At 28.2% G+C, this 14,005-nt stretch overlaps 1 protein-coding gene across 1 annotated transcript; it reads right to left on the bottom strand.

Annotated features, from left to right (window-relative positions):
- Positions 1-341: 341 nt before the first annotated feature.
- Positions 342-2,697, bottom strand: LOC107011841 (uncharacterized protein At3g28850). The gene is made up of 2 exons (XM_015211498.2): positions 605-2,697; positions 342-509 (listed from the first exon to the last, which is right to left on the bottom strand). Exon 1 carries the CDS (start codon positions 1,863-1,865, stop codon positions 606-608), a length of 1,260 nt encoding a protein of 419 aa, XP_015066984.1. The 5' UTR covers positions 1,866-2,697; the 3' UTR covers positions 342-509; position 605.
- Between the last annotated feature and the right edge of the window lie 11,308 nt (positions 2,698-14,005).

The raw sequence follows: 14,005 nt of genomic DNA, 5'->3' as shown, positions 1-14,005 counted from the left end.
AACGCTTTTGATCAAACATTAGACACAAATTTTAAAATGGCTCCGTTGAATCAATAAAAACCAACCAAACCCAAAGCACTTAAATTTCGTCGGCCGACGGATGCATATTTATTAAATCAGTGGCACCACTTCTTTTCAAATCCTTTTGTATATGTAGTTAATTTCTACCTAAAGATTGTATTATCATGAATACATAAATACTCATTGTAACGGTACTTTTCTTTTCTTTTTTTTTTTATATAAACTCCTAATTTAAACTTTAAATTTCAAATTCGAGTTGGAGTCAAACTGGATTAAAAAAAAATAATACAGAAACTAAGCAATTACAACTCCAGAGTATGTAGTACAATATCTATATATTACTTTATAAAGGGAAAAATTCAAAATTGTATAAGCTTGTCGTTTTACCTGGAAAATGTATTACAGAAGACTTTTAACACCACAACTCCAGAGCTTGGAATATGTTTATGGTTGGTTATGACTATATTAAACTCAATCAAAACTCTTCACTGTACAACAAACATCATCCAAAAGTAATTAAAATTAATCCAAACCAAATTAGGGATAAAAAAAAAGGAAGACACAAGAAAATTTTGTGATCAACCTTAATCACAACAAATTGGACAACGAATTAACCCGTTCTCATTGCAATCTGGACATCGTTGGAAGCCATATTCATCTTCTTCAAGTTCTTCTTCATCTTCATTATCTTCTTCATAATCTGCTCCGTAATAGATTTTACAGCTCCCTGAACATGTCTCACAAGGTACAAATCTAATATCTCCACAGGCCTCACAATTACAACCTCCAATGACACCACCATCCTCAATTCTTTCACAGTTTTCTACAAATTTCTCGAGTTTTCCATCCTCGTTCATTCGACGTATTTCATCAGCTCCACCAATGTATTTTCCCCCCATAAATATCCTAGGCAATCCTCCTCTACTGTATTCATTTCCCAGTAATTCTTTCAGCTCTTCCTTGAACCCTGAATGCATTGATACATCTCTTTCGTCGATTTTGACACCTAATCCCTTCAGAATCACACGAACATGGCCACAATCCTCATATGTTTTCCTCACACCTCTCAGGCTAGTGAAATAAACAACAAGTTTATCTTTACTTACCTTGTACTCTGTTACTTTCTTCACATCTGTTATCTCCAATGGATCTTCCTCGTCGGCCACCGGCTTCTGATTTTCAGTAATCAACGGTTTAAGGTGAAATGGGTTTGCCGGTGGGAGATCTTCTAATGCTTTTCTGAATGTAGAAATCACTTCAGAATCAAACTCGGACACGATTGATGTGTCGTTTGAACTTGAGTTCGTTTCATCTTCAGCTACCTCCTCCCACAATGGCTTTGGGGAACCTTCGATATGATCTTTAACTCTGGGCGTAGGAAGATCATACTGAGATGAAACTGGGTTTGGAGAAACATGGAATGAAAAACTGCGAACATGATGAACAGGCTTAAGAGGACTAGAATCTTCAAGACCTTCCATTAATTCCCAAGTATTGATAGTTTCTGGCTCACCAGGTGGAGTTCTAACAGGGGTTTTCGGAACCACTTTGGGGATTTTCTCATTGATCATTTCTGACCATGTTTTTGCTTCAATCAAACCCATAGCAAACTCTTCTTTACTGCTCTTCACTTCATCAAAATCACAAAGATCAAAAGAAGATGTATCTCCGTCTTTAATAGATTGACTCTGGTTCATCGGATCAAGCTTCAGAGATCCTAAAGTGGATGAAGTCAGAGCCACCATATGGTAGCCATCGTCGTGCATTGAATAGCTCCGGCGCACCGGTGAACAGGGGGCCCTGCATTTGTGACACACCTTCGGCTTCGAAGTTGCACAACCCATTATTATAAACCAGAGCAGACGGAAGAAAACGTTATACTTTATCCCCCAAAGTGGTTGGCTAAAGAAATCAAATGGTATTATTTTTTTCGTGTGTGTGGATAGAAGAGAGATTAGAAGAACATTCTCAGATGATTAAGGTGGGTGGTGTAATTAAATTAGGTATAGATTCCAAGATTAAGCAACCAAATCGAGGAAAACTAAAAAAAATTCAAGAGAAGAGAATCACTGGAATCGAAGAGGCAAAACTAGAGAGAGAATGGAACCTTCTGTTCTCTGAGAAAAAGAGGGCACGCTGTTTGCCATCAATGGAAAGCCACACAGATCAAATCTTTCGATATTTTTCTAACTAAAATAGAAATCTGAACAAACAGCCTTAATTGATTTAACGACAAAAAAAATCAATGGGTTAATCCAAAACCTTTAACTTTGATAATACGTGTGAGAGCTGCATTGATCAAAGAACAGTTGATGCCAAAAACTAAACAGAAGAAAAGGGGGAAAGGTTAGTGAAGTCAAAAGAATAAGGCGGAGAACAGAGAGGCTCAGCAGTTACCATCATATTTCTTTCTCCTTTCCCCACTACCAAATTCCCTATTTATCTGTGTCCCAATCAAAAAGGGCCAAAAACTAAAAACGACCCAGTCAGTGGGTAGAGGAATAGTGTAGAAACAATTAACCTTTCTGTTATGGAAAAGGGAAACGGATTGCGTATCAACAAGGCTGTGGGTGTTCTTGGTCGGATGATCTAAAAATGGCTGCTACATAACTGATGAACAAGTAGAAGTGAATGGCATTTGAATTTTGAGCCGTCCAAGGAAAAAATATATAACGTAAAAACTTGCACATATCCCTCTTTATATTCCAACTACTAAACCTATATTCCATTAATTCAAAAATAGTCGTCCTCTATTTACTTGACATATTTCTTTATAAATAGAAGATAATATTATTGTATCATTCTTAAAATAATAAACACAATATATTTAAAAATATCATATGAAAATGACAATAATTACCTATAAATATAATTAGGAATTAAATTTAAAATTATTCACTTATCTCATTAAAATAAATAATTATTATTAAATATCCTAAAATAATATAATGAACACTATTATTGAATATAAAATATGAATTTATTTCTATTTTTGTATATGTGGATTACTTAGGGTTGTCGTAGTTTGGGCAATTCAAAATTTCGATTTGAAGTTATATTTTGATCCTTGAATTTTTTTTTTTTTAATTTTAATTTCATATTGATTTTCAGATTTTTGTATGATGAATTGTTAGATATTTGAAAATCCGATATTTTTTCATCTTCTATTTGCCCCTGCCCATGTTATATGTGTTTTATTACACTAACAAGTCTAATTTTATAGGTTCAATAGATTAGTGCCTTAATGCCCTATCTATAGGTTCAAAATATTATGCCCTACCGCTTACCTATTTTCGCCGGTCTTATTATTTATCTTATTCTTAGAATATTTTAGAGAAAATATTTATTAATTTGTTTGTTGGATGGATCGGGCGGATAATTTTTGTTTAATAGTTTGACCTATAAGATCAAGGTTTTTCAATCTACTGATTTGTTAGCCAATCAATAATATATCGTTTGATTCATAATGAATTAATAATTATCGAACAATTACTGGATTGTACATTGTCTAGCTATGCTTTTTCTTTTCTTACCATACTATATAAGTATTGATAATTCTTAAGGGGGTAATGATTTATCCTGTAAATAAAGTTGAATAATCCACCATTATATCGATAAGTTGTATATTGTAAAATTCTAATTTATTTATCAAATTCAATATCAATAAGCCAATAAATTAATTTTACGTTTGATTTATTGATTATTGTTCGATTGTGAACACCCCTAATATCTATATTCAATAATATCTGAATGATCCTATTTAGTCAAACGCTTAGTGACAAAATTCTATGTTCCATTTATTACCGTATGATATCCTCAATGTAAGTTATAGAAAGTTATACATTCTACGAAACAAAATACAATTTGAAAGGCTCAAAATTGAAAATTTAAAATATCCTAATAAACTAATCTAAAATTGAACTAAAAAATTCAATCAAATTTTAACTTATTTGAATTGTGATTTTTTAATTTAAAAATCAGATATTAGAATCAAAATTTTCATATTTATTCTGAACCACTCAAAAGTGCCTACGGCTCACCCCTATTGGTTGCCCTATATAACTTTTGCTCATTGATTATTTTACTCCATTTATTATAAGCCCTGTAATTACTCTTCCGATTAAATCACTTATAACAGCGTATTCTCCTAAATGGAACTTGCGACAAACCGTTAGTATTGGCTGGGTCATAAGCTGAGCTAGAAAATTTAATCAATGATTTTAAAAAGAATTCCTTTTTTTTTTACTTAGTCGATACTATATAAATAAATACTTTATATGTTATTAAATAATTTTCTTAATAAAATATATCAATCAAAATTACTGATTCTGTTTGAACTAGTAGATATCAGGTGGATCCACTCGCAGAAACCACCTTATTTCTAGTCTTTCAATTGCATGTCGACTTTCAATAAAAATCTCAAACTCAAAATGATATTTTTACAAGTATACAAAACTCAATAGACGAATTTATTTGTACCTTTTTTCTATACTCGAAAAAAGTTGTTTACTCTTCAAATAGAAATAATGCACTTTAAAATGGAATGAGCTAATCCTATTAGGTGCACCGAATATGTATACTAGTTTTCTTAAAAAAAGAAAAATGTAAGAAAATATCAGAGAAATTATTTAACCTGACCGTTGTTAATATTACATAATTTAGCAATGGACATGGTATAGTAGGTACAGAACTTTGTTATACTTGGATTATGATTAGGTGAAACAGTACTGCTAATTAATGATTATTAATTAAGTAGCGTAGCCGCTTCATTGACAATCTTCAACAATTTGACATATAAGTTCAAGCAAATCAGTTATTAATAGAATTACATGCTTTATGGTATAATCAACATAATAGGTAAGGGATTTAGAGTTAATTATATATATATATATATATATATATATATATATATAAGAAAAATGTCATGTAGACGTGTTGCTCGAAATAGTAACAAGTAAGTTTATATATGCATGTGAAATTTCGTCAAATTTAAAAACTATTACTAGTATATTATTATGTCCAATACAAACAAGGGTGGCATCCAATTTACAAACTCTCTAAGTACAAATAACTTATGGTGTGTTATGAACTTTCTAGTTCCTACAACTATATCTTCGTAGTACTGATTTGTGCATTCAAATGAAACCAAAAATCTTTTGAAGATAGGAAGCCAGGGCCACCCTTGTGGTCTTGCATAGTTAAGTAGTCACATCTTTCAAAGAAATTTTTTCATAATTTCAATCATATATTTCGTCCTACGAATATATTTTTTGTTTTGTATTAAGTTCCGTCATTGAAGTATAATTGTTATTTTTCTCCTTTGTATTTAATTTCTTTTTTTAAAAAAAATAAATAAATAAATTTAATTCACTTTAAATACTATTCGCATAATATAGTTAAAAGATTTGGAATCTTCAGCTAGTCACAAGACGCATGGTGCAAGAAGCTATCCTCCCCTTTAATTACTTATTTACTTTTTTTTTATAAAAATTATTTCCAGTTACTTGTTCATTTTAACAAATAAAAAATAATAATTTTTTTTATATATTATACCCTCAATTAATTACTTAGAAAAAGATAATTTTTTTAAAGAGCTTAAATGTTTAATTCACCAACTTCATAATTAGAGATAAAATGATAATGAACAATTAACTAGGGAAGGAGAAAGTATTTATTATTGGCCAATACTAAATACTTTTCAAATTTCAATTTATATGACTTTTATTAATTTCTTTTAAAAAATTATATTTAATAACAATTTAATTTTGAAATATGTATTTATTCTTAATAAATAAATTATTTAAAATCAAGAATTCTAAATTATGTAATTTTAAATTTCATAGAGTACTTAGATGGGTGAGAGAGATCGAGACCTGGGGGTTTTTCAATACCAAATGTGGAGACAGGCCATTGATCCGATATTGAAATGCAATCATTTATCATCACCACTCACTGCACGCGCTCTTTTATTTTCTGTGTTTCACTGCATCAAAAATTATTACTCATAATTAATTTTTGGCCTTAATTTTTAGTTATTATTAAATATAAATTTTTAATAATAATATCGTCTTTTGTATGCGTATTTAAAATCCTTAGAGATATTGATTTTATTGATCTTTAACTAATATCAATAAAGATTTTAAATATTTTTTATTAATGTCAATTTATTACTGAGTGTAGAGGAAATGATCAAATGACACCCTAATCTATTATCGAATTTTCAACTTTCACACTTAAACTTCACGGAAGCCTATCACACACCCTCCCCCTCCCCGAACTATTTAAAATCAAAATTATTGTACCCCTAAAATGTTACAATCATGTTTATGTTGATGGGTGAAACTCACACGTTTGACATGTGGAAATTCTATTAAAAAAAGTTTTTCTTCACTTTTTTTTATTAATTTTTACTTGTTTCTTCTATTTTTTCACCATCTCTTTGAACTCAATAATATTATCACCATTTTCTCCATTACTATAACCACCAAATGTCTATCAGTCACTACAATTTTGAAGAGGAAAAGGTCGACAATGATTTTGATTCCCATTTGTCATTTTGTTTACTACTTGATTGGTATTAAGATAATTTCCACAAATGCATATGTCAAATTTTTCAAATTGAAGTTAATGAATACATAACAACGGAGGAAAGTTGAATGTGGATTTCCTCGAAAATTCAAGATTCTTTGTTATTTTGAATTAAAATTACAAATTTGATGCTCCGAAGAATCAAAATAAGAATTTACCAACCTAATTAACTTTGTGGGTCGGCCATTTACAAAGATGGAAGCGNATATATATATATATATTCTAAAAAATGTTCTAATATTTTTTTCGGTACTCACTCTCTCAGGAGAGTGAAATACACTCACTTTGCCATATTAGCATTTACAAAAATGATAATTTTAAATTTCAAAATTTCAGAAATAATCAAATTTTCGTAAAATTTAAATATATAGTAAAAAATTCAAGATAATAGATTGGATGAATATTTGATCAATTTTCTCTTATAGTGAACAATGTAAGTGCTAATAACTTTTCTTCAATATCATTTTCTTAAAATAAAAACAATTTAACTCTTTGACTAAATGGTATAATTGTAGAATATATACATGAATGATAAAACTATCTCTTTTCAAAAAGGGTAAAATAATTTCCGTTAACTTTTGTTAAATAGTGTATTTACCTTTTATTATACTTCCTTAGTCTTTTTTTTTATTTTTTCACTTTTTCTTTGTAGTTATTTTTAATTATTTATCTATTTTGTCAAATTAAGGAAGAATAATTTTTTAATCTATTATATTTTTAATTAAATGATTAATTACTTTAAAAAATATAAAAAATTTTATTTACTTCATAATTAATAGAAATAAAATAATAAATTTATTACGTTATTAATTATTTTCTTATACTATGTGGATTATTCATAATTCCCTTTATTATATCACTTATACTACGTGGATTATTCATAATTTCTTCAATGACAATTTGTTATTCGTACTCCTTTAACGGAAAGCTCCAATCAATACAAATTTATTCTTACCTATTTAAAATGAATCTTTAATGAAACTCAATTCACAACCTATTAAATAAAAAACAAATATATCCGATTTTGTAGTCACCATCAAAAGTATACTTATAGTGCACACAATTTCTTCAAATTAAATTACTTTTGAACACTTCAGATGTACATTACTGAAATTTTTATCCATTTTTAGATGTTGTATTCACACTTCTCTCAAAAAATTATTATTTTAAGAAAAATTTTATTTTATTAGATTATAAAATTTATTATATTTGAAACTTAAGTTTTACTTAGAAAATACAATTATCTAATGTCCAATTTATTACACTTTGAAATGATTACATAACATAACAATAAAAATAAAATTAAAGAGAGAGAAGTATTTTTTCCTTTAATTTACTTACGTGTGAACAGGAATAAAAGGGAAAAAACATACAATATATTTTTATTATTATAACGAAAAATCTGTTTTGGACTATTTTTGTGATGATTTTGAACCTCAGAAGATGTGATGGACCATCTAACAATAAGTATACAGCGACTGACGACCTTCCTATTTATATTATTCACTGCAGAAAAAACCAACCCATAATATCTGGTTATTACTTTCCTATCTAAATTAAATGAAAAAAATACTTGTGCATTTTGCCACTCTAGCTAACTAAGAAAATATCTTATACCTTATCCTTTTGCCTCACCAATTTTATTTTTTTGTGCTTTCGTATAATTTTATAAATCAAATTATTAAATATTTTTTAATATAAATATCAAACACACCCAAGGAAAAGAAAAATTCCTCCATAGGGAGGATATGAACCTTGATACCTTATTACACATGCAGTTATGCACTCTTTTAAGGTCTAACATTTTATTACTGTACCAAAAGTGGCTTAGATTAAATTTATACTCCTTCATTTTCGATTATGACTTATTTTTAATAAATAATTTATAATTATATAAATATTTATATAATTTATTTTAATTCATAGATATCAAATCAAGTCAAGTCAAATAAATTATAAATTGGAACGAATAGATAAGAATATATATAAAAGTTGGTTTTTCTTCTTCTAAAATTCATGTCCATGATTGCTGATAATCATTTAACATGATGACACAAGTAAATGCAGATGCCACAAGGGGCTTCAGTGGTAAGTTGTCTCTATTTACTCCCTCTCTTTTTTTCGTAGGAGAAATCTTTTTGGTCAAAAAATTTAATCAAAATAATAAAATAATATATTTTACACTCTATTATTTTATTTTTAAATATTTTTATTCTTTTAATTTTGATATATTTTAATTAAAAATGAAATAAAAATCAATCTATTTGAAAATATAAAAAAAATCATTATAAATTTTTAAAATTTCTGACCAATTTTTTTTGGTCATTTAACATTACCCTTTCTCACCATTACTGAAAAGAATGACAACAAGGCTCTCATCAGAAATCTTTGGCATAGTTCATTTAGTACAACCTTTAATATATGGTGTACTAGCAGCTAATGCATATTTATTTTCTTCCCCAAAATAATTTCATGCATTTAAGACTATACTCTATAGTGAAATTTGATTTACCAAACTCATATTTTTGGTAGCTACTTTCTTTTCCCCCCAAAAGCTTCTTTGGATTCATACTCAAAAGAATTAGTTGAAGTTGGTTGTAGACATGACTCACTAAGGCCTCGTTCGAACATTATTTATATTAAATAGATTGTAAGTTGAAATATTTTATGTTTTACGTATCATACTATCATTATAGACTCAAATGAATTTTGGAAAAAATTAGAAACGTAGAACGAGGTACTCAGCTGTTGGATTTTTTTTATTTTTATTTTTAGCAAAATGAGTAAACTAGGTAGCCACTAGGCAAGGTATTTCCGGTAGATTATAATTGGATACGCATTAAGAGAAGAGGCCTAAAAAGAAGAATACATTCGCACTTTTTGAGGAGAGAGTTAATTAAGGTGCTTCACCAAATATGATACTACTCCCTTAAATTAGAGCATAATCTTATAATATAACCCTTTAATTTGAATAATTATTTTTATTATTATTATTATTATCTTTAATCACTTATTTATTTTGACAAATCAAGAAATGTACAAAAGAATTTAAACGTAAATTTTTTTGAAAATCTTAAATTTTAATTCATCCATTTTATAATTAATTAATAAATTCAGTATGTCAATAACTGTTTTCTTAATAGTTATGTCAATTCAAAAGTGAACAAATAATTAGAGACAGAGAGAGTAATAAATATAATATTTTGAAAAATGTAATATGAAAAATTATTTATTAATTTCGTAATATTAACAAGTATTATTAGATATTTTAAAATAGTAAGCAGACAACTATTATTGGATCGAATAAATATTGTATATGGTTTAATTAAGAGGGAGAGGTGTTACATTGACAATTTGGCGTAGATTATGGAAAGAATGTCCCCTCTTTTTTCTGCTTAATCCTCTCTTCCTTCAACTTTACGTTCATGACCTCCACTATTCCACTAACAAATTCCTCTTTTAAATTATTATTTCTTTTATTTATGCTATTATTATTTTTATGAAAGCAAGAGTAAGAAGTATTTATTATATTACGATATGATTTTAGTTAATAATACCCATTTAGGCTGAGGTTCTACTTTTTATGATGTCTTGACCACCTCATTTTCTGAAACTAGACGCTATCCAAGCTAATATTTTATATTCTTTTCAGTTCACAATAAATAATTTTTTAGACGTTTAAATTTGATGTTTCGAAAATTAAGTGTTAATTTTTCCTCCAAGTTTAGCTTTGCCTAACAATGATCTGAGAACATTTATGTAAAAAAATTAATAATTAACCTTTCGCTACTTGGTAATTAATGTTTATTATAAGAGATAAATGGTAGTTGATCAAATAATTCTCTTAATTAAATATGATATGTGATTGTTCTAAATTAATGTATCCAAAAGGGAGTATTATTGCAAATTTAAGTGGGATTATACTTAGCTTTTTCGATTAAAAGAGATCTAGAGGCACATGCTCCTAAAAGATATAGAGAAAAAAAACTTAGAAAAAAACTGATGTATTGAGAATCAATGAGGAATTGAGTTTAATATCTCTTGCTTTTAAAACATATTAAATACTCTTTACTTTAATCAAGTATGAAAATATATAATAATTACATAGTTAGACATTTAGTAATTTAAAAGAAAGTGTTACAAAAAGTTGGTATTCCATTACATCACAAAAGACGGTTTTATTAAAAAGTTCATTGCTTAAACAAGTTATTTTTATTTTATATATAAGTAAATCATAGTAAGATATACAGATTTAATTAACGTCTGAATATGTCACTAATATTTGAATGAAATTTTTCCTAGGCACCTTTGCCGTCTACTGCATTTTTTAGAGTATAGACTATAGAGCATAGTTTGCAATTCAGAAAAATGTATAGTATTATATATTATAGGAAAAAAAATTTTGGTCGGAAAATATGACTAGAATGACATTTTATCTATATTATTTCATTTTTTAAAATAATTTTATTCTTTCAACTTTAATATCTTTTAATTAAATAATAAAAAAATATTAATTTATTTTAAAAAAAAAAAAATATATTATAAGCTGATCATTTAAATCACCCTACCGTCTATTAGACGATAGAATCCGTCCAGGCCACAAACTGACGAATCCATCCCCGCTCCATGTGGAATATTTTTGTTTGTAATTCTGAGATTACGACTTTTGAGAATTGTTAACGGTTTTTTTTAATGGCCACTATTTATTCTTTCTTCCGCCAATCCGATTATGACTTTACTGCGGGTGTCTTCATTATGTAAGAAAATATTTTACATAAAAAGGTATTATTAAAAAATATTTGACTATACTATGTTTAATTTTGTAAACAAAATTATTATCCTGAAAGTAGTGGTATGTTATTTTGACTAATATTATCAGGGTAATGTCGTGAAATGGTGGAATGGTTGAAAATAAGATTTGTTGTAGAATGAAGACTTAAAGAAGATAAGTTAATATGTTTGTCATCGTGAAACTTATTTTTCATATTTCCACATTGTCTTTTTTCTTATTTCAAGAAATTTATTTTTCTACAAAAAAAATAATTATTAGAAAAGCTGAACCTGAAAAAAAAGAAAAAAAAAATTCTCTATTGACTACAATAGTCAATTAACCACAAATGTTTGTGTAACGATTCATTGGGTTCAAATATTTGTTGGAGTTCTAAAATCAAGAAACAAATTTAAGGGGTTCAAACAAATTTATGGGGTTCAAACATTTGTAAGTTCAACTTCAAGGAATGATTCATAATATTCAAAAGCTCGCTAGAGTTTCAAAATAATTCATAAGTTTAGACTTTTATAAAAATATGAAAACTCAAGAAGAAATAATTCAGGCAGTTCAAACCTTTATATTTATGGGCTTTGTTCACAATGATTTTTTTATTGGGAAACTTTTACATATAGCCACTTAAATATATTAATTACTCTCCATAGCTATAGTTTGATAATTACAATTTGTAGCTACACGTTATATGGAGGAGAGAGGCGAGCCAGACTGGGAGAGAGAGGAGAGAGGCGAGAGAGAGAGGGGGAAAAGAATGGGAGAAAGGTGATCTGTATATGCATATTGGTTAGATAATTGTATATTATACATATGTATATATGGCAAGAGATATTGGGAGAGGGAGAAGAGAGGCGAGTGAGACTAGGAGGGGGAGGATAGAGGTGAGCGAGAGAGGGCATAGAGTGGGAGAGGGGTGAATTGTATATCTATATAATTGTATATTATAAATATACATTTGTGTATAGGGCAAGCGAGTCTGGGAGAGGGAGAAGAGAGGCGAGCGAGATTGGGAGAGGGAGGAGAGAGGCAAGCGAGAGAGGGCAGAGAGTGGGAGAAAGGTGAATTGTATATGTATATAGGTAAAATAATTCTATATTATACATATGTATTTGTATATTCTGACGAATTATACATATACAAATATGACTAATTATACAAATTCGAAGTCAGCCACGTAATTAATGTACAATGTTAGTCGCAAGTTGTAATTATAGCAAACTGTAGTTATGATGAGAGTAATTAAATAGTATAAGTTTGCTTTGTTGCGTAATTTTCCTCTTTTTTTTTTAATAAACAGTGAATTGGGCCTTGGTACAAATAGAATGGGCTTAAGCCCAATAAAATGCATAGCACTTGATGCACTCAATTTTTCTTAATTTTCATCCTTTATATCTAAGATTGTGAACTTATGAGTAGGTACTAATCTGAAAGCCCATCAGCTTAAAGATCCAGTACAGATCAAAAGATGCCCTAATCTCATAATCAACCCATTAAAACATAAAGGGTTTTAGTAAACTATCACGGCACAACAATTTTAAGGGATTTTTAGTAAATACTAAATTTGTCGGGACAGAGTGTAATTATTGAATTACACTATGGGATTCTTTAAATTTTTACTTAACTCATTTCATTTCTTTTTCGATCCATTAAAACATAAAGGGTGTGTTTTGTACGACGAAAAATGTTGTCATTACCTACCCTAAGATAAAATGTTTTCACCTTCCGGTCAAGGTATAGAACTAACTGCATAGATAAAATAGCAATTTTGTAGTACGATTGAAAGTCCAACAATTACAAATTAAAAAAAAACTGATAGTTTGTGAAATAAACAATCACTCTTCTAGTAAATGAACTTAAACATTTCTTAATAAGCATAAATCTAAACAATTTCATTTGAGATACCATCTTCACTACTTTCCTAACACAAGTCACCTTAATTGCCCAAAACTACCAATCTCATGCTTTCCACTACTACTTCATTATATATATATGTTATTTTTAACCAAGTATCGAATAATTATAGCCACAAAATTTAAGGTCGACGATAAAAAATTCAAATATCCTTTTTTTTTGGTGGAGCATTGCCTTTCTTTTAGCACTAACAATTGACAGGAAACTAAAAAAAAGTTTGTTAGAAAGTGTCACCCCAGCTTTCCCTATGACTGATTTGGTGTGCGGTAAAGCATACTCTTTTCCCCCCACAAACTAATTCACATCAAAAAAGCTTCCACTGTGCTTCTTTTTCCCACTCACAGTACAAGTACAGCAATTGTTTCCTCATTTTACGTAAATTCTGACAATCCCTTTAATTATTTTTTTAATAAAAAAATCTACTTATATATATTGGATGATGAGTAAAGATTTTAGATGACGTTTAGATTGAATTAAAAGTTAAAAGTTGATTAAATTTATTTTTAAATTAGTGTGTTTGATAAATATAAAAATAGCTTAAAATAAGTAAAAAATTAGTTAAAATAAATTTAAAATGTTAAAATAATTTTAAATAACTTAAAATAAGTTAAAAAACTAAAAGTAGATCTCCTATACTTTCTATTTTTTTTTATATAAAAATTATTTAAATTTGAATTTTTATTTTTAACTTAAAATCTATTT

This window comes from Solanum pennellii, chromosome 2, assembly GCF_001406875.1.
Source record: "Solanum pennellii chromosome 2, SPENNV200".
In the NCBI taxonomy this organism is placed as follows: domain Eukaryota; kingdom Viridiplantae; phylum Streptophyta; class Magnoliopsida; order Solanales; family Solanaceae; genus Solanum; species Solanum pennellii.
The sequence above is the reverse complement of the archived record's forward strand: the minus strand, read 5'-3'. Positions and strand labels throughout refer to the sequence as shown.

Coding starts and splice junctions, on each gene's coding strand:
- LOC107011841 (XM_015211498.2), bottom strand. CDS start 1,865: ATGGGTTGTGCAACTTCGAAGCCGAAGGTGTGTCACAAATGCAGGGCC.